General features: G+C 48.5%; 2 protein-coding genes across 2 annotated transcripts in view; both read right to left on the bottom strand.

Moving 5' to 3' along the window:
• LOC311188227 (patr class I histocompatibility antigen, A-2 alpha chain-like) overlaps positions 1–22,077 on the bottom strand; it is a gene marked incomplete at both ends in the record, with an annotated part of 424,961 nt that overhangs the window by 225,583 nt on the left and 177,301 nt on the right. The window lies entirely within an intron of this gene.
• Positions 16,563–22,077, bottom strand: part of LOC311167850 (HLA class I histocompatibility antigen, alpha chain G-like) — a gene marked incomplete at its 5' end in the record, with an annotated part of 50,221 nt that continues 44,706 nt past the window's right edge. Inside the window, 3 exons of the mRNA XM_084228989.1 lie at positions 16,563–16,773; positions 16,889–17,164; positions 17,767–18,042. Coding sequence (XP_084085115.1) covers positions 16,577–16,773; positions 16,889–17,164; positions 17,767–18,042 — 749 coding nt within the window. The 3' untranslated portion in view covers positions 16,563–16,576. The remainder of the gene's footprint in view (positions 16,774–16,888; positions 17,165–17,766; positions 18,043–22,077) is intronic.

Genomic DNA, 22,077 nt, shown 5'->3' with positions numbered 1-22,077 from the left:
AATTCTGATGATTTTAAGATGGCATTTTTAACTATTTTCAGTGGGAAGTTGTGTCCATCCATCCAGTCTACCTTTGTCAGATGGAAATTCTAACACAAAACAGTTCAGTGACAAGGTGGCAGGTCTTAGAGAAGAGGCTCAGAGCCTGAGAACATGTGGAACATGTGGTTGAGGCTGATCTGCCAAGCGCTCTAGAGTGACAGGGAATCTCATGTCATTTATTTTTGACAATAACTAATATTTGCTTGTTCATGCACACACAGAGAACTCAAAAGAAAATCAAGACTATACAAAAATAAATAAGTCACATCATCCTCTGTTCAACCAAGTAATCTCTCTGGTTTGAACCCACTGCAGTTAGAAAGTTCTCTTTTCCCAGAAAAGTCTATTTATGCTTTAATGTTAGCATTAGCTGTAAAAGAGCCACAGGCTAGAAGAAAATATCTGTGAAACACATACCTGATAAAACACATGTTTTAGAATATATAGAATCCATAAAATACAACAAGAAAACAAATATCTTTTCAAAAATTGAGCAAAACTCTGAAGTTACCAAGGAACGTACATTGATACTCAACATCATATATTGAAAGACATATGTAAATGAAATGCAAAGAAAGCAACAAGGACATGCTTTACTCACCTCTAATTTAGCCTAAATCCAAAATTTAGTACAGCAGCCCTCATTTATCCACATGCGATTCCTTTCAAGCCCCCCAGGGGATGCCTGAACCACTAATAGGATGGATCCCTACACAGACGAAGATTTTCCCTATACATACATACATACATATGATAAAGTTTAATTTATAAATTAGGCACAATGAGATTAATAACAATAACTAAAATAAAATAGGACAATTACAACAATATACTAAAGTTGTGTTAATGTGGTCTCTCTCTAAATACCTTGTTACACATTTTGAAAATGTTTTGGACCCAAATTCATTGTAGAAAACTTAAATCTTAGAAAGTGAAACCTCAGATATGGGGGGCGGGGAGGGATACTGTGCACCAGGTGCTGACCAGGATTTAGAGCAACAGGGACGCCCATTCACTGCTGGCAGGAATACAAAATAGCCAAGGCCAGCCCCACCTCTGCTGGAGCAGGAAAGCCATCAGGGAGAAAACACAGGTCAGCGTTGGGAAGGTCCCGGTGGGCAGGGCTGGGCCAGTCTCCCCACCGCCTCACATTATCCTAATATGACCCCAGACACATGAGGATGTGTTCTCTTGCAGCAAGAGAAACCAGGAGATCTTGAAGTCAGGACATGCAAATGAGATGAAATCTGTTCACTTAGTCCCCACAAGGCAAATATATCTCATACTGTAAAGAAAAATAATCACGAACAGAGGGAATCACATCAGTGTTGACATTCTCAATAGCCCACTGCAACCTCAGAAAGTTCCCCTCACAGCTTCCCCATAACCTGGTCCCACCCTCTCTGCCCCAGCCCCTCCCACCACAGGCCTCCAGGGTCTCACCTATAGGGGCTGTGAGATACATCAGAGTTCTGGGAACTGTTGCTACCTGGGGGAGAACAAAACAGAACCTGGTAAGAGCCAGAGAGAAGCGACTACAGGAGGAACTGATGGAGGGGTCACTCCCCCATGGGCTCCATCTACACTGTCCCAGGGGCTCAGGGACCAAACCCCTGATCCACACTTACCTGCAGCCTGAGTGTAGCTTCCTCCTTTTCCACCTGTTGGAACAAACATCCTGTGAGACTAGAAAGGAGTCAAGCCATGAAGTCCAAAAGGAATCCCCTAGTTCTGGATCACAGGGATGTTTCCAGAAATGTGCCTGAAGACCCAGGCCAGACTAGGAATATAATAAAAGGATATGTGGGGCGAGTGGACCAACCATCTACTGGAGTCTGTCCTCAGCAGGGACCTCTCCTCTGACATTTGCTGGGAATCAGGATCCCATCCCCAGATTTATCAAAGCAAACAGTTGGTGATTCAATTTCATAAGTGCTTTACAAGAGACTGAGTGTTCTCAATTAGCTCCAGTTTGAGCAACAGGTGTATAGATAGTATTTCCATTAACCAGGTAGGGCAAGTTCTACCTGAGACCTGAAAGCCCCCAGTGGACAAGATCCCCGACTCCCTTCCCCACCTGGGCGCTTCTTCCTCCACATCACAGCTGCAGCCACCGCAGCTCCAGTGAGCACAGCTCCAAGGAGAACCAGGCCAGCAATGATGCCCACGGTGGGGATAGAGGACTGAGGAGGGGGCACTGGAAGGGAAGGGAAATTTCCAGAAAGGCTCCTAATTCCCCCAAGAAGCTCTGTACCCATGTCCTCCCCCTTACCCCATTTCAAGACTCGGGGCTCCAGCAGCCCCTTATACTGCACACGGCATGTGTATCTCTGCTCCTGTCCAGAAGGCACTACCACAGCCGCCCACTTCTGGAAGGTTCCATTCCCCCCAGGCCTGGTATCCACCAGCTCCGTGTCCTGGGTCAGGTCCTTCCCATCTCGCTGCCAGGTCAGAGTGATGTCCACAGGGTAGAAGCCCAGGGCCCAGCACCTCAGGGTGACCTCATGCTCAGAGGTGGGGTGGTGGGTCACATGTATCTTTGGGGGGTCTGAAAAGAAGGGTGAGAACATTCACACTTTGGGTTTTTCCTTCAAGGAGACTGAAGCAGCTTCAGTGACCATTCTCAGAATGGAGAGGGCAATGGAAAGAGGAAGCAGTAAATCCAAAAACCAGTGGAATATGGGATAATCTCTTACTCCTTGGAAAGTTCTAGAATCAGGGTGAGAGCACAGGGTAGGAAGATGCAGGTCTCTCTGGAGGAGAGCACAGAGTTTTGCTCTTGATCTGGGTAGAAAGTAAATGAGGAATCGATGTTAAATATATTCTCAGACTTTAAACCTTGACAGAGAAACAAATTGTTCCCCAACTGGTTGCCTAGTCAAATGGGTCCAGTGAAGGATGGTCTCCCCTCCATGTCAAGAGAGACTGGATTCTTTGTCCTTCAGTTAAAGTAGTGCCCTGTGGGAAAGTCTCTCTCTAGTACAGAACAGGAAATCCAGGGGGACTCCTTCCTCTCTGACCAGAAAGTGGGCGCTATTCTGACCATGATTCCATTTCAGCTGTGGGGTGCCAGTCACAGGGAGGTCAGGAGTCCTCTAGGCCCCTCTTACCTGAATGCTGTAGCACCTCCTTTCCCATCTCCAGGAATCTGAGCAGCCACTCTCGGCACCTTCCCTCTACAAAGTTCCTGAAGTTCTCAGCTGCGCTGCCCACCTCCCACTCGCGCTGGGTGATCAGGTCCTCATTCAGGGCAATGTAATCGGCGCCGTCGTAGGCGACCTGATCATACCCGCCAAGGAGGCTCCCGTCGGTCCCCAAGTCGCAGCCAAACATCCTCTGGAAAGTGTGAGACCCTGTCCCCACCCAGCGGTCAGCCCCACGGTCAGCCCCACCTGCACCATGATCATCACGATCTCCTGCCATGAATAAACCTAAACTGAAAATGAAACCGGGTGAAAGTCCCGCGGGCTCCTTCCCAGGTCGAAGGACGGGGCAGGTCCCATAGCCTTGGGGTGCCCCTGGCCCTAGCAGGCTGGTGGGGGTGGGGTGGAGACCTGCCCAAGGTCCTGTCGCTCACCGTCCTGGCTCTGGTTGTAGTGGCCGCGGAGGGTGTCCAGTTGCACTCGGTACCACTGTGCTGAGAATGGTCCTTCGTGTGTGTGGTCTCTTCCCCAAACCTATTGCTCAGTTAACCAAATTCAAATTCGTTCTACAATACACCTGAGCAATATCCCCCAGTCCAAAAAGTCAAGACCATCAAAACCAAGAAGACTCTGGGAGACTGACTCAGTCAGAGCTTTTGGAGACCGAATTGCAACTTAATGTTGTATGAGGGTGGAAGCCTGAGACAGAAAAAGAAAAGCTATGACATCCAAATATAGCATGAAGTCTAGTGATAAGGTATCAATATTGCTTCATTAGCTGCAAAAATAAAATAGTGATATGTTACCAACCGGGGACATGAATGTGGGAATTACAGGAACTTTTCTATAATTTACAAACAATTTTAAAATATAATAATGTCTACTGAAAAAATAACCCTCAGGAATGTAGACTGGTCCCATCCCTGTGGAAAAAATAATGTTTGGCTTCTCAAATATTTAAAATGGCACAGCATATCACAAGTAATTCCACCCTTTGGTTTTTATCCAAAAACTACAACACTGTATCAATGGCAGCACTATTTGCAATAGAAATGCGGTGGAAACAAGGTTAAGTGTCCAACAGCAGACGAGTGGATAAAGAAACTGTGGTATAGTCACACAATGGGATGTTACTCAGCTGTAAGTGTAGATGGAATCTTTCCATTTATGACAACATCGATGGATTGTGTTGAGTGAAGTTAGTCAGAAGGAGAAAGACAGACTGTGGATGTTTATTTCACACATATGTGGAATATGGAGAAACAAAATAAAAGTCAAATAAAACCAAATCAAAGCAAACCCTAAGAATATGACTGCAGAACTGAGGCTGTTAGAAGGGAGGGGAGGGGTGGAGAACATGGTGGAGGGGCCCAGTGGACTCTGGTGAAGGGCTGTGGGCGCTTTGGTGGTGGGTGGGCTGTGGGGAATACATCTGAAGAGATGTGAACCTATTCCCGTAAGTCATATGCAGTATTGTAAACCAGTGTTACCTCGATGAAGCAAGAAAAGATTAAAAAGTAGGGGCCTCCCTGGGTTAGGTCTCAGTGCCACCATGGTCCACGGCCCACGGTGAAGACCTGAGTTCAATCCCCGGCCAGGGAGCTACCCACATGGTGCAGTAGACCTCTCCTGTCTCCCCTACTGCTCCCCTCAGCAGTGTATATCAGTAGATGTGCCTGTTGTGCTCCCCACTCTCTGGTGAATCCTCTCACTCCCTCCCCATGCCTCTGATCTGCACCCCAGTTCTTCTATGCAAGAATAAATAAAACCTTAAAAAAAAAAAGATTAAAAAGTAGCCCTCCAAGGACATGGAGAAAAATAAATCCTTTTACACTGTTGACAGGAATGTACACTGGTTCCATCTCTTATCCTCAGGGAGTCTTTCCTGTAGGTGACATCTGAGCTAAGCCTGAAGTAGGTGAGGGGTACTGTGTAATTGTGAAGAAGAGTGTTCTGGAATGCCCCTCTGCACAGCCCTGGCTCTGCTGGGGAAGCCCTGAGGCTGCAGCAGGAGGTGGGAGGTGGGGCAGACTTCTGGAAGCACCTCCTGGTGAGGAGCTGTGGATCAGGGGTGAGTCTTCTGACCTGCTCCCAGTTGTGCTGGGATGTCATGAAATCCAGACACTGGGAGAGATGAAGGGACAGCGAGTGGAGGGGAGTGGGGAGAGGAGGGGAGGCTGAGGGGTCCACCCCAGCCATGTCTGTGCTCACCCTTTCCTGCACCCAGTGTGAGGGGTCAGGGATCTGGTGTGGTCACAAATCCCAGAGTCCGTGGATCTGGAGGGAAGTCACCACATTGTAAAGGACACAACCAGGTCTCTCCCCAGAGTGGACAAAGCCAAACTCGAAGCCACGAGAAATGTCTTTGCACAGATGAGTTTATCGGAGAAGGCTCTCAATAGATGAGTGGGGTCAGCATGCCGAACAACACACTCCCTGGATGGGGGAGTGCTGGGATTTACAAGGGGTGAAGGAATGTGAGGGAGGGACAGGGCTTCACATGCCCAGGTCCAGGAGATGCCCACATCTAGATGACAGGAGTCAAAGGGTGTGACTGCCTCTGTGTGGGGCGGGGGGTTTCCTCAGCACCAGGGGATGTTTGTTTCAGGTGTCACTACCAACCCCATGAGGACAGGGAACTTCACTTAGGGATGTGACACCAGTTTTCCAAGATTACAGGAATGCTGGTGAGACAGGTAAGTGTTCGTCATGAGGAGGAGTGTGGGGAAGAGAGAACAAAGCGTGGTTGGAGTGAGATTCTGCCTCGTCCTAATTTTCAGTCTAGGGGAGGCTTTGTCACTAAGTGGAGAGGATCTGGCCCCCACCTGCAGGACAGCAATGTGAGGACTTTCTAGCCTTTGCGGTGCAAAACAGATTTCAAGAAAGGTGAAGTACAAGAAGAATGTAAAGTATCTCATAATCTTTTTATTGTTTATCTTTGTGAAAGTATAGTATATTATATGGTTGGAGTTTTATAAAACATTAATTATTTTCACCTACTACTTTTTTTTTCTTTTAAAGGCGTCTACCAAAAATGTAAATTACATCTGTGGTTAAATTATACTACTATTGAACAGTACAGTTTAATTTTTATCTTTAGGTCTTTGCTTCATTTCAGTTAGTGTGTGGCGAGGGTGTCCGTCTGTTCCTGCTTCTGCTTAGTTCCCACATCACTGAGTTGCCTTGACTGCCTTTCTCATGAGCGTATCTGCGTGTTCTCACCACCCACTCTTTATTCTGCTCTACTGGCCTAGTCCATCCCTGTGCCAATACCACGTGGTTTTTGATCATCTGATCTTTATACTAAGTCTTGAAATCAGGTGCTATGCCTGCTCCAAGTTTCTTCCTTTTAAAAAAGTATTTTGACTCTTCAAACTCCTCTGCATTTGTATAAAAATTGTACAAACAGCTTGTTAATGTCTTTTTAAAACAACTGTCAAGATGCTGATTGGCATTCAGATTCAGGATTGAATTGCTTTTAATCTAAAGATTAAAAGAATGGCACTGGGACCTAAGCATTGTTGAAAGAATTGATGTCTTAAGAACATGGAGTATCCCGACCCTTGAATATCTGTCCATTTATGTGAATATTCTTTGTTTTCTCTCAGTGGTACTAAGTAGATCTCAATGTGCAAATCTTATACATTTTCTTCAAATTGATATCTAAATATTTTATTTTGATGTTGTTATAAATGAATTTTAAAATTATCCATTTATCCTAATTTTACATCACTGGTACAAAGAAATACTATTGACCTTGTACCTACTCTACATTTTGGTGTATTCACCTATTAATTCTAGAAGTTTTTTTTGTTTGTTAGGATTTTCTATATACATGGTCATGTCAGCTGCAACTTAAACATTTACTTCATCTTTATTATCCATAGTGCTTTTATTTCTTTACCTTTCATAATGTTTTATGTCTGATCTCTATACAATGTACAGTAGAATGTGAGAGTCAACATCCCCTTCTTTTCCTTATTTTAATTCAAAAGTATTCAGTTTTCACCATAAAGTATAATGCAGCTATAGGCTTTTCATACATGGCCTTTTCCAAATTGAAGAAGTGCTATGTTTCTCCAACATTACTGAGTTTTTTTTTTTATCATGAATAGGTTTTAAATATTGAAAGTGCCATTTCTGCATGGAGGTGATCCTATGGTTATTCTTTCTTATATATGAATATAACACATTAGATTGATGTCTATAAATTCATCCAAACTTGCATGTTGAGATAAAACTTAGTGTCCTAGTACATTAACTTAGATTTTCTGATATTTCCTAAAGGATTTAGGGAGAGACAATTATCTGAAGTAACCTTTGACACAGTTGTCTGGTTTTGACATAGGTTATAACAGCCTCATTAGATGATTTGGAGGGTGTTTCTCCCTCTGTTCTCTCCAGCAGCTTGTGTAGGTCTGGTGTTAATACTTATGTGTTTGATAGATTCAAAGTGAAGCCATCTGAGCCGGAGGTTTTCCTTGGGGAATGTTTTTAAATTATGATTTAATTTCTTTAATTCATACAGGATAATCTAGGGTTCCTATTTTTTTTTATATATATATATAGCTTTTGCTTTTTTTTTTTTTTTTTTGTGGGACCCTCGCCGGTGGCCGGGGATCAAACTGGTGCTGCAGAGGCTGCGGGCAGCCTCGTAACCCAGTGCTCAACCGCTGCGCCACCAGGGGAGGCCCTAGGGTTCCTATTCTTAATTCAGTTTGGCAATGTGTATCTTTAGGGTAAATGTTCATTTCACTGCAAATTTATTTATTTATTTTTAAAATTTTATTTTTATATTCCCCATACAATTGCAACCCCCTTATTTTGAACCCAATCCCTCCTTTCCCTCCCCCCCCCCCCATAGTGTGCTCTGGTTCATAGTTGTTTGTTGATTTTGATTTTCACTTTCTTATAGTTATTCTTTTTCCTGGTCCCTTATTTAAGTTTTCTAGATTCCTGCTATGAGTGAGACCATCTGGTATTTTTCTTTTTCTTTCTGGCTTATTTTACTGAGCATGATCCCTTCCAGCTCCAACCATGTTGCTGCAAATTGCATGTGTTTATCTTTTTGATTGCTGAGTAATATTCCATGGTGTATATGTACCACATCTTCTTGATCCAATCATCTATTTTTGGCCATTTGGGTTGTTTCCAAAGCTTAGCTATTGTAAACAGTGCTGCTATAAACATAGAGGTGCAGGTGCTCTTTGGAATTAATGTTTCTGTGTCCTTTGGGTAAATACCTAAGAGTGGAATTGCTGGATCATATGGAAGCTCTATCTTTAGTAGGTTGAGGAATCTCCATACAGCTTTCCATAGTGGTTGGACCAGTTTGCACTCCTACCAGCTCACTGCAAATTTATTGCTTAAGTTGTTCATCATAGTCTCTTATTATCCACTTCATATTCTAGATTTCCCCGTACCTCTGCTTCTCCTATGTTCCACAAATTGTGCTTTTATGCTCATAGAGTTCAAAAACATTCCAATTTTCCTTGTGATACCATCTTTATTTTCCCCCACCACCATGCCTTGGATCTCTTGTCCACTTTCCTCCCTCCTCACTCTTAAACTCAGCACTCTCAAGGTGTTTGTTAATGTCCACTAGCTTTTCTATATATGTTACTTAATCAAATCATGCTAAGCAAATATCCGGTTTCTCTTTCTCACTCTGACTTTAATATACATAGTTCTCTCAAACTTCCTCCACTTTGCTGAAAATGTCTTAGTTCACCTTTCCTTATGGCTGAATACCGTCCCACAGTGCAGGTAGCCCACATCTTGATCCAGCCCTCTCTCAGTGGCCCTGGTTATTGTAAATAGTGCCATTATGAGCACTGTAGAACATATTATTATTTGCATTGATGGTTCCATATCCCATGGATAGATGCCCAGGAGTAGGATTGCTGGGTAATATATCTCCTTGTTTGCTTACATAATAGAATTTCAGAAGCTCTGCTTGTGGATCACATTCTTAAAGTATGATCTTTAGACACCTGGAGCTCATCGCAAAAAGAAAATTCTCATGCTCTGTCCACAAGTGCTACATTTGGTTCTCTCAGTGTTAAAGTCCAGGAATCTGTGTTTTCAACAATCATCCTAGAATAACTGCACTAAGGCTTGAGAACTGCTGCTTTAGGTGGTGGGGAATCTGTGGGGGGATGGGGTGGAGGCTGGAAATGGATGGTGATTTGCACCTGAGCACCTGTCACTGCTCCTACTGGCATCAGTGGGCAGATCCGGGGACATGTGGGGAACACAGACCTCCGATCCTCATGAGCCACACCATGTGATGCAGGGAGGCTGACATACCTGTCCCTTCACCAGGACCAACATTAGGCTGACATGATAGGACCCCTGACTCTGGTAATTAACCCACTTTGGAGCAAGTTTCCATGAGAGGCCATGGGAAATCATATCTCTGTCAGGTTCACAGGGTCAGCTATGTCCTGGTCCTCAGAGGCCAAGGAATGGGAACTTTTTCCTACAAAAATATACTGAAAAGCAAAAATATACCCTGTTTTTCTATATTAGTGATGGTCACCCGCCCTTTTTGTAATCCAAGATCACCTCTATTATTGGAGATTTTCATGCAGGTCAGTGTGGTTTCTGGGGTGAGAGAGCCCAGAACTTTCCCCTGGTGACCCTCATAGTCCAATCCCTAACTTGTAGAGAGAGATTCTTCCCGTCATTCTTAGGACGCTCCAGCCACCCAAGGCTGCAGCTCCCCATGTGACAGCGTCCAGGAGCTAGGACCAGGAGCTTCAGGTGAGCAGTGTCTCAGTCCAGAACCAATAGCACTGCTCAGGAAAGAGACTGAGGGTCAGAGTGATGATAGATACAGAACCCCATGTCCTCCCCCTGGGAAGTCTCAGAGCAGATGACAGGAGTGAACTGTTGCTCAGTTTTTTCCTCTGGAAGCTGAGAAATGTCATTATTAGTAATGAATATTATTGGAACAGCTTGACTTCATTACGCTCTTACAATACACAGAGAAACTTTACTGCTCACGCGACTCTGGAGGCAAAGGGGAAAGTGTGGCTTCTCCTTCCCAGGAGAGAAGTGGGTCTCAGGAGGGCGTGGTCTGTGGGTGACTTGCTCCCTCGAGTAGAAGAGCAGCTCTAATGGGAGCCTGGAGGTGATCTTACTCTGGTGTCTGCAGTGTCCACGTGGGGAGAGGGGTCTCTAGGCATCTCTGCCCTTAATGTCCATCCTCACTGTCTGTGGCTGCATAAGCTGTTGGTGTCTGATGTGGACACTCACTCTGCAGCTCACAAAGTCCTATGTGTCCTTCATTCTCTCTGGGTTGCTGGCCATGACTGTTGTTTACTAACAAAAAAATCATTTCTTTTAAAATTCTAAGTTATTTCTTCACTAGAGAATATCAAATGTTCCCCTTGATGTTATTTTAAGCCCAGCTGCTCCCCCAACACAAGCCTTTGAGTGTCTTTCATTATTTCATTCACAAATATTTACCAATCTTCTACAGCTCCACCAGGAGGAAACAGGAGCATCTGTGTTGACTGTGGACCCTAAAAAGGTCTTCACACATGTGCTCACAGGCCTCACCCTGGAGAGCTTCCTCCTGCACCTGTGCCGTGTCCTGAAATCCCCCTGGCCCTATAACAACAGTGTGTTACGTCACTTCACTACATGGGATTCTTACAAATCAGCGTCCTATTGATATCGAACCTTGATTCCTCATTTTCCCTCTATATTAACAACATTTTAGTGAGGAGATTTGAAGTTCTTGCAGAGATAACAGACACTTTCTCCTACATGGCCCTTAGATTGATATTGGCACCAGAATTTAAAGCTATGGTCAAATATCTTGAATTATATTCAACCGAGGATAAGGAATATACTCGTTATAGATAAATGGCTTCCATGGCTGAAATATTTTTCTCCATGTTCCATGAGGGAAGAGCAGGAGGAGGTGAGTGTCCAGCTCTTCTCTGGGGACCCTCAGTCTCTGTCCTCCCTCAGGTATCAGGGGATGAGCAGAGATGGGGAGTCAGGGCCCTGGGCTGTGTCCAGGTTCTGCCATCACTGGCCTGATGGTCTTTCCATTGTTCTCCCACATGGGCAGAGTGAGAATGACCTGAAGTTCTTTCCAGCTCAAGTCCTCACATGTCCCACAGCCCTGACTGTCTGGAGTGTCCCCTCCCTTATTTAGTGTCGCTTCTCAGGGCTGAGCAGAGAAGGAAGGTTCCAGGTGTCAGCACATACCCTACAGGGGCAGTCACCACTTCCAGCCTCAGGTCATGTGGCTGCAGGAAAATGCCCACTGGCCAAGTCTGCCTCAGAGGGGATGTGGGTGAGGGTTGGGGGGGTGGTGGGGACTGCTCCTCTGGGGGGCTGATGAGTATCCTGCCTCAGGCTCTGGGAGAAGCCATCATGACTCACTGTCCCTCTAGCAGATGGATGTGGAGCCAGAGTCTCACCAAGGTCATTCTATAAATCCATTTGCCAGCCACTCCCTTTAGCCTGTGTGCACGGATCAGCTCTGTGTGGTATTTTTCACCATCCCTGGGAGCAGAATGCAGGCCCCATCAACAGGAATTAGATCTGGGTCCCTGGGGTGTGGGTATTAGGCTCTGCCTGGCTCCCACAGAATACTCACATGGAGGTGGTGCCGGCAGCCCTTCCTTTTTCTCTACTCTGTGACCTCATGGGAGGTCCCCCTGGGAGGATGAAAACAGTGGGATAAACATGGGTGCTCCCCTCCCTGCACGCCCCTCCTCCCCGGGCCTGGGGGAGCCAGTGCCTGTGTCTGTCTGACCACATGTATCTCCTGGACACTGGGCTGTGGGGTTGGAGAGGCAGCCCCGAGGGGGTGGGAGACACAGATTCTGAGATCAAAGGAGAGCCAGGGCTGGGGTGCTGGGACCAGCCTCCGGCAAAATGTTGTGTCAAGGGTTCCTGAAAGGATGAGAAGGCATCTGTGAAAATGAAAACGGAAGGGCTGAGGGGAAGGGGATGAGGTAGAATGAGGAGACACTGACACTGGATGAGGTGCTAGTATCTTCTGCTGAGAGATTCAGCAGGTTCTTTATTTATACATTTTTTGCAAGCAGTGAGATGACATTATCATGTGCATAGAAACAAAGCAGAAACAATCAGTGCATCTCTTTTTCCATGGGCTTTTGGCCACTACGTGCTCTCAGCAAGAAGGCAACCTTCAAGCTTAATAAAAAACTAAGCCTTACACTAGAACTCATTGTTTAAGCTAAACAATAACCTAAGACAGTGGATCACCGCCAGTACATCCCTATCAGCTAAAGCCTAAGCAAGAAAAGACTTTTCTTATCCTCATGGCCTTCTGCTGGGGACCGGCTGCTACTCAGCTATCAGAACATTTTCTACCTAGAAACTCCTTAACTCAAATAGCTTCATTTAAAAACTTTCCCAAGAAACTTCAAGAGAAGGCAAAAGAAGGACCTACTATAATTATTGAATTGTAATGCTTGTCAGGCATGTTCAACAAACCATCTCCCATTGTCCAGTGGGCCAAACAGCCCAACAACTAATTTCTAAACAGATAATTTTCTGTGCCATTTACTGACAGTATGCTGACACATATAATTTATTGCCTAATATACTTTCTGATAAATTTTTCTCTCTCTATGACCAAGAACAAAAAGCAAAGGGATGCCATATCATCAGCCCCACGGTGTGAGGCCTTTTCTCTTAGCTGCTTGTCAGTATCCTATCTGGCTGGGGCAACAATGCCCCCTGCAGCACTGGGGGGCTTCTGACTCAGCAGACTCCAGGCTGTGGGATAGGACATGGAGTGTTTCTCTGAACATCATCTGCTTTATCGAGGATAGAAGATGCCTGGAGGGATTATCGTTGGGAGAGTGAAATTATGACTGAAAGGACCTGACCCACAGAAGGTTCTCAGTGCATTATAATTCACCCCGTGGGACACATGAAGGAATATTTAGTTCAGCACATTCATAATCCCCATAAAATTCAAATTTTCTCCTTTAAGTTCTTTATTTGATTTTCTTAATTTGACCTTGGTGTCATTTATTATACTTAGATATTTCCTAGGCTGGCTTATTTGTAAGTACTCCTTAATCATTTTGCCATGTGGGAATTCACATGTTATGGTTGGAAATTCTGGATACTATTTCATGTTGAGATTGAGTTTAGTGATGTGACAAACTTGCAATTCTCTAATCCTACTGAAGTTAAAAACCCACATAACCAAAATCCACAGAAGTAGCGAAGATGTCTTTTCCTCAAGGTCAGTGCATTATTGCAACTCTGAGAATGACCCCCAGGGACACTCGGGTCTCAGGAGGCTCCTCTCTCCTGGGCCTGTGGGGATCCCAGCACTAGGAACCTTCCACAGAGTGGGGAGGGAGGTGCTGACCAGCTCCCCAGGGTCCATCACTCAGGGGGAGGAGACACAGGCCTCAGGGAAGAGCCAGGTCTCCATGTCATAATAGAAGGTTCCCAGGTTCTGGTAAGTCCCCCAAGTATACAGTTTCCCTCAGTCTCTGGATGAAACCTTGGACTCCAGAGTCCCTGTTATTTGCTTGTTTCCAGGGATGAAAGCATCTCCTCCTGGGAATCAACCCTAAATTCTCCATCACTAGGGTGAGGAAAGAAGTTGAATAATAGAATCTCAGACTCTGTTTCAGACATTCTAGCAGCCAGGTGATTTCTGGCCTCACTGAATTGGGGGCTCCCTCACTGAATTGGGGGCTCCGTGCAGTCTCCACATGGTATCAGACAGTGCAATAGGCTCTAGGGGGTGTCTGCTCAGATTGCTCATAACTGGGGGTCTGGGTTTTAACCTGTTCCTTTCTTTTCCTTAGTTATTACTACTTGGGGGACCTTTCTAAGCTCAAGACTTCAAACATCATTCATCCTATCACCTCCCAAGTCTATTTCTTAACTCCGATTTTTCATCTATTCTCCAGACTTGTCTGTCCAGTTGCCAACATCACTTTCATTTCTAATAGATCTCAGCTTCACCTTTCCTAAATTGAACACCTAGGATGCCCACATATGGTTCTTCTGGGGTCTCCCCATGTCACTGAGGCTCCACCTCTCTGCCTGCACAGTCTGAAACACTGTCATCCTTGACCCCCTTCTCACAGCCCAGCAGTAGGAAATGCTGTAAAGTCCATGTCTAAATATACACAGATCCAATCACTTCCTATTATTTTCCTGTTCTCCTCTCCTCCCTCAACCTCTCTGTCCTGGGACCTGCACTGGTTTCCTCCATTTCTTTTCCTACCTCGCACCCTTCCATGCTGCACAGCGGCCAGACTGAAGCTCCTAAAGAGAAATCCCACAGGTGTATATCTGTTCAGAAGCTCTTGTCATGCCACATCTTACTCAAAGTCAAACCCAACATCCTCCAGGCCTGAATGATCTGGGTACACACAGATCTTATCTCAGGTGCCCTCCAGTCCAGCAGTCTTTATCTCAGCCACACAAATTCCTGCCTAAGGTATCTACACTGGAATTTGTCCTGCCTGGACTGAACTTCTCTGGACAATGCCGTGGGCAAAGTGTCCCTCTTTCTGAAAGGTCACCTAAGTGAGGCCCACACTGACCACGCTAGGGAGCAGGCATCCTCCCTGTCCTCACACACTCTGGGCAGGGTTACTTAAGGGAAGTTTTAGAGGGAGAAGCTGTAGAAGAAATAGAAATCCAACAGGACATTAAGACAAAAAATTACCGAATCATCCTCTCTACTAATACCAGCAGTAGTATTCTTTAAAAAGATGTGAAAAGATTGAAAGAATAATCCAGAATATAGTACTAAAATGAGGCCAAGAACAGGATGAGTCTGGAAATCAATTTCTAACATCATGTACTCCAGTGTGCAGGGGCCACCCTGGGTCTTGTGGGGACAATGCAGATGCCTCCTGCTGCTGTCAGAGACACCCAGAGATGAGCCCTGTTTGCTAAATATGAACAGACATAAAAAAGTAAAAACCAAAATAAAATATAAACACATAGAGTATGAATACTGAGGACCAAACTACCCTGAACCTAAGTTGACAAGGCCACAGACAGCCTCCACCCACATCCTGGAGACAGGACAGTGCCAGGTGGTGTCTGAGTCCCTGTGATCACAGGTCCTGCTGGGACAGGCGCTGTTGAAGCACAAGGACAAAGGAGTAGAGAGATGACCCCTGAGGAGTGACCATGAGTACCGACTAGACACAGGCCCCAACTCCCTTGGCTCTCACAGCCTCTCCTGCCCCTACTTGCACAGATTCAGCACAGCGAACGTGTAGTTCTGGCTGGTTCTCATGTCTCTGATTTATGTAATCATAAATTTTAGTAACCCCACTAATGAACTCATCAATCTTATATTTATTTATATAAGAACTGGGGTACAGGCCACATGTGGGGGGTGAGAGGATTCACCAGGCAGATCTACTGAAAGACACTGCTGAGGGGAGCAGCTGGCGAGACAGGAGAGGTCTGCCTCACCATATGTGTCTTTCTGTGGCTGGCCACGAACCGAACCCGTACTGCAGAGGCTGCGGGCACTTTCACAGCACTGTGCTCAACTCTCTACACCACCAGGGAGGCCCTCATAGGCCTTTTGCAACAGGAAAACCAGTGGATGTTGAAGCCACGAAGTGAAGATGAGAAGAAATCCTGCATCACTCAGTCCCTACAAGGCAGCTGTCCTCACCCTGTAAAGGAAAATGATCATGAACAAAGTTACGGAAGTGTCAACACTCTCAATAGTCCACCGCATCCTCAGAATGTCCCCCTCACAGCTTCCTCATCACCTGGTCCCATCCTCTCTGCCCCCAGCCCCTCCTACCCACAGGTCCCAGAGTCTCATCTATATGGACCATAAGAGAATCACTACTATCCAGGGAACTGTCACTGCCTGGGGGAAAACAAAACAGAACCTGGTCAGAGCCACGAGAGATGAGACCACAGGAGGGACTGATGTGGCTGACACCCCCATGGGCTCCTTCTACACTGCCCCCAGAGCTCAGGGATAAAACCCCTGATCCACACTTACCTGCAGGCTGAGTGTAGCTTCTTCCTTTTTCCCCTGTGGGAAGAAACATCCTGTAAGACCACAAAGGAGTTGGGCCACGAAGTCTTAAATGAATCCCCTAATCTGGGCCACAAGGAATGTTCCAGAACTGTGCCTGAAGACCCAGGGCAGGACCAGAAAATATGAAGAAAGGAGATGAGGGAAGACTAGAGCAACTACCTCTTGGAGTCTGTGCTCAGTAGGGACCTTCCCTTCTTGACATTTGCTGGGAATCAGGATCCTATCCCCAGAATTATCAAGGTGAACAAGTGGTGTTTCATTTTCATAAGTGGTTTACAAAGAGCGAGGAATAGCAATCAGCTCCAGACTGGGCAACATACGTGTGGGTGGTACTTCCCATTTACCGGGTAGGACAAGTTCTACCTGGGATTTGAAAGCCCCCATTGGACATGATCCCCCCACTCCCTTCCCTACCTGAGTGCTTCTTCCTGTACCTCACAGCTGTAGCCACTGGAATTCCAATGTGAACAGCTACAAGGAGAACCAGGACAACAGCAAGGAAGACCATGGGGGAGGCAGTGGGCTGAGGATGGGACACTGGAAAGAAAGGGAAGGTGAGACTGCGCCCCAGGCCTCATCCTGACCCTCTGAAGGTCTCCAGAAGGGCTCCTGATGCCCCTGAGAAGTTCTGGGCCCACCTTCTCCTCCTTACCCCAAGTCAGGACTCGGGGCTCCAGCAGCCCCTCATGCTGTACATGGCATGTGTATCTCTGCTCCTCTCCAGAAGGCACCACCACAGCTGCCCACTTCTGGAAGGTTCCGTCCCCCCCAGGCCTGGTCTCCACCAGCTCCGTGTGCTGGGTCAGGTCCTCTCCATCTCGCTGCCAGGTCAGGGTGATGTCCGCAGGGTAGAAGTCCAGGGCCCAGCATCTCAGGGTGACCGTCTCGTCAGAGGTGGGGTGGTGGGTCATGTGTGTCTTTGGGGGATCTGAGGAGAAGGGTCAGAACTCACACTTTGGATTTTTCCCTCATGGAGACTGAAGCAGCCTCATGTGACCATCGTGAGAATGGACAGGGAAAAGGGTTTGGAAGAGGAAGCACAAAACCTATAAACCAGCCTGATCTGGGGAGTCTGGGATAATTTGTTTCTTAAAATGTTTTACAATCAGGGTAACAGCTCAGGATAGGAAGATGCAGGTCCCTAAGGAGGAGGGCACAGACTTAAGTTCCTGACCTCAGGACACAAAAAAGCAGGAGTCAGATCTGAAAAATGTTAATCAGAAGAAAACCAAGCCATAGTGAGAAACTGAAGGTTCCCAAGGTGGCTGTCAGATCAAAAGGAGCCAATGAAGGGTGATTTCAGGGATGGTCCATCCCCTCCAGCTCAGGAGAGACTGGATTCCTTAACTGTCCTTCAGAAAAAGCAGGGCCCTGGGGCAAGTCTCTCTCTAGTACAGAACAGGAAACCCAGGAGGTCTCCTCCCTCTCTGACCAGAAAGAGGTCTGTGTTCTGACCAGTACTCCACTGCCCCTGGGGTGTCAGCCTGAGGGAGAGCTGAAGCCTTGCAGGCCATGCTTGGCCCCTCTTACCTGAGCGCAGCAGCGTCTCCTTCCCGATCTCCAGGTATCTGCGCAGCCACTCCACGCACGTGCCCTCCAGGTAGTTCCTCAGGTGATCAGTGTCTCCGGCCGCCTCCAACTTGCGCCGGGAGATCTGCGCGGCCGTGTCCGCCGCGGTCCAGGAGCGCAGGTCCTCGTTGAGGGCCAGGTAATCGGCGCCATCATAAGCATACTGACTGTACCCGCGGAGGAGGCGCCCGTCGGGCCCCACGTCGCAGCCGTACATCTCCTGGAGGGTGTGAGAGCCTGTCCCCGCCCCGTCACCCCGCGGTCACCCCGCCCCCCTCCCCGGGAATAAACCGAAACTGACGCGGGAACCTCGCGGGGAACGTCCCGGGGCGCGTCCCGGGTCGAGGGTCCGGCGGGTCCCCCTACCTCGGGGGACGCTCGGGCCGGGGTCTGGGGTCCCCGCCCGCCCGCGGGGGTGGGGTCGTGAGCGCCCCGGGCCCGCCCCGCTCACCGGCCGCGCTCTGGTGGTAGTAGCGGCGCAGGGTGAGCAGGTTCTCTTGGAACGTCTGTGCGGCGCCCTTCGCCTTCCTCGTCTGCCCCTCCCAGTACTCCGGCCCCTCCAGCTCCACCCAGGGCGCCCGCGGCTCCATCCTCTGGTCCAGGGAGTCGCTGTCGAACCGCACGAACCGCGTGTCGTCCACGGAGCCCACGGCCATGAAGCGGGGCTCCGCGAGGCCGGGCCGGGACATCGCGGTGTAGAAATACCTCAGGGAGTGGGAGCCTGGGGGCGGGAGGGAGACCCGGGCTGGGGAGACGGGGCGGGAGGGGAGGGGGCGAGGGGGCTCCCCAGAGAGTTAAGGGGCGGCGGGACAAGGAGGGCTGGGACTCACCGGGCAAGAGGAGTTGGGGGCTGGGAGGAACAGAAAGGGGCCAAGGCGGGGTTGAGGGGGGACAACGGGGCCGGCGATGGCGTAAAAAGTCGTTACCGGGTCCAGCGCCGCCGCTGCCGTACCGGGGCCCCCGGGCTCCTCAGCGGCGGTTTCCCTCCCGACCCGCACTCACCTGCCCAGGTCTCCCCAGGGGCCAGGACCCCCAAGAGCAGCAGCAGGAGGGGCGCGGGCCCCATGGCCCTCACCTACTCAGCCAGAAATGCTGGGTGTCGGGGCTGGCGAGTGTAGACTTTGTACCAGGAGCCGCGGGGCTGCTGATTGGCTGCTCTGGAGACCTCCAGGCAGTGGGGAGAGAGAACCTGGGTGAGTCACCAGTACCCAGGAAGGAGGACCCGACACAGGTTGCGAGAGACAAAAGTGAAAAGCTGGGGAGGTGGGGAATCCCCGACAGTAATCTTCCCGCTCCCAGACAGGGCCCTGGGAACCCGGACCAGACTTTGCTCCGCCCCCTCCTCCTCTTCAGCGCCAAGACCTTTGTCAGTCCCTGGTTCTGGGTCTCAAACATATGTGCAGGATAATGAGATGCCTTGACGAACCAGACCACAAAGATGCAGTCCAGCTCCAAAGGCAGTCTCATTTTTATTTAGCATCTGACAGAATATAAAAAAGATCAAAGAAGCAGCAGGCAAACAGGGAATGCACAAGTGTGTGGGGGACACATAACCAGCTGACCCCGGCCAAGGCTGGGAAATCAGGGAGAGTCAAAGGAGGCCTCAGTGGTTTTGCTAATCCAAGCATAACATCTATTGCTATTTTCAGCACGTATAGGTCCTCATACCAGGACTTTTGCCTTAAGAGATTCCTTATCTCATCTCAAACTTTACCAGTTTCAGCTGTGAAAGACACAGAATAGTCAAAGCAAAGAATAATCAAGGCAAAGACACAGAATAGTTGGGGCACAAGCTCCCACAACCTCTTCCAGGAGGGTCCATTAGTAGCCGCGAGGTCATGACTGTCCCGCAAGGTGGGTGAGGAAGGGGAACAAACAGGGCAGAGGAGACGTTCAGGGAGGAGGTGACCACACCTGCCCTGGTCAGGCACCAGGAGCCTCCTCCCTGCCCCCCACACTCTCACCCTCTCCAGTCTCTCTGCTCCCCACGGTGCCCCAGGCCTTTCCCAACATGGACCCTCACCTGCCCTCTCTGCTCCCCACACCAGGCAGGGAGGGCTCACAGGGCCTGGCATCACCTCCACTTTCTCTCCCACCCCCTTTCCCTGCAGCCAGGAGAGCAGAGAGGGGCTGAGCGTCCACGATGTGCCAGGCCCTGAGCTGAGACTCACAGGCATCAGCTCCCTGTCCTTACCACATCCCTAACCTCACCACACGCAGTTGAGGAAACTGAGGCTCTCAGGGGGAGTCCCTGTGCAAGTCCCACCCACCCACTGGGGGGACGGGCTGGAGTCTAGGCCCAGGGCAAGGCCCAGGCCCCCCAGCACCCGCTACAATAGCTCCAGCTCCCGCCCTTCCCAGCCCTGGACCCGCCCTGTGCCCAGCACTGGGATCCTCACCCTGTCTCCTTGGGGTTACTCACCTCCTTGTCACCTCCTGCTCCCCCTGGGGTTCAGGTCACCTGTCACCTCCTCATCTGGACTCTTAGTTACAAATACACAGAGTCCTGGGACTGCTCACTCTGCAACCCCAATGCCTGGTGGATGGTACCCTAAATACATGTCGTTTGAATACAGAAATGAATAAAGTAACATAAAAAGCAGCTCAGGAGGACTCTGGTTTCTGGTAATGGCAGGTTAGGACTTTCACACCAACCAACACACTGCAAACAACCATGTGTTTTGTTGGGATTTGCCCTGCTTATGCACACAGGGGTTTCAGATATTTCAAGGGCTGTTATGTGAAAAAGCATCCTGATTCTGTTTGAGCAGAGATCAAAACTGGTCATAGTCTTGGGTTAAGGGGATCATACATGGGTTAAACTGGACACTCTGTGCAAATGTCTGTCTCATTGTCATTGTTGGCTTCTTGGTCCCTTTTTCATCTGCACTCTGAAAACTCAACACTTTCTCCCGCTCCCAGTATTTTTCAGTTTGCACATGATTACAGTGACAACAAAAACAAAATAAGTTTTACAGTAAAAAGAAAAAATCTTACCTCAAATCCTAGAAGCTAATACAATAATCCAACGTCTATTTCTATGTATCATTGCAGTGTGGAGCATCAGTTCTGGGACATTCCTCCTGAACACATCATTGTTGATGAAGGGAGGGAGAGAGGTGGGGGCACTAGTCTGGGTTTATCTGAGATCTTCCCCTGATGCACTTGGAGGGTTACCCCGCAGAGAAGGGAAAATCCCTGAAATGACAAACAATAATTTCACCCACACTAACATTATACCTTCCTCCAGGAGCTGAGGCTGACCCTGCTCCATCTCTCCCTCCCTTCCTGGACTGTGGACAAAGGCTCAGCTCAGGAACTGGGGTGACCTGGGCTAATCCTGCCCCTGGGCCAGGCCAGCAGGGCTCACACTCCTCCCTCCCCCTGTGGGACTCCCTCCAGCTCTGGTCTAGAGAGAAAGTAGCTGCAGCCCACGGAGACAGTGACCCCTGGGAAACAGAGGGGCTGCAGGGCTGGAGCTCCCTGACTCCAAAGGAGATAAGCTTGGAGTGAGCATTAGAGGAGGAGAGAGGGACCTCAGGGGGGAAGAGGGGGCCTCCCCATCCCACCAGGGGTCCTGGAACAGGGTCCCACCCAGGCTCCCACAATCTAACCATGGGAATAGTCCCAACGCCCCCTCCTTCTTCCAGATACTCTGCTGCCACAAGTCCTGCTCCAAACCTGCTTGATTTGTAATTGTCTTTCCACTGTCTTATATTGTGTGCCTGTCTCTCCTGTCACACACACACACACACACACACACACACACACACTCATTCATTCATTCCTCTCACACTAGGAACCAGATCCTCAATACTGGGTTTTTCCAACCCAGTTTCTGGTCCCCCTCACAGCCGCCCTCTCTGCAGTGTCTCTACTCAGTGGAGTCTGAGCAGCCCCAGGAGTCCCTGCACCTCCTGCCTCTGACCTTGTGGGAAACCAGCCCCTCACCCTGCATGACAGTGAGGAGGCGAAGGCAAAGTCCTGAAATCAGTGATGGATGGAGGAGACAATTTACTTTTTCTCTTGCTTTTCATTTTTTTATTATTGTATTTTTTTGAGGTAAGATTCATTTATACACTGTATGTGATTCAGAGGGACAGGTTCACACCTCTTCAGGTGTTACCTCACCACTCCCACACAAGGTGCCCAGAGTCTTCAACCCTACTCCTCCAGACATTCTTACTCCATTTACTGACCACTCTCTCCCCTGTCTGGTAGCCTCAGTTCTGCAGCCAGATTCCAAGGGTTTGGCTTGGTATTATCTCCCCC

Source organism: Talpa europaea (genome assembly GCF_964194135.1).
Source record: "Talpa europaea genome assembly, chromosome: 2".
Classification (NCBI taxonomy): Eukaryota; Metazoa; Chordata; class Mammalia; order Eulipotyphla; family Talpidae; genus Talpa; species Talpa europaea.
This window is presented reverse-complemented; position numbering and strand designations above follow the sequence as displayed.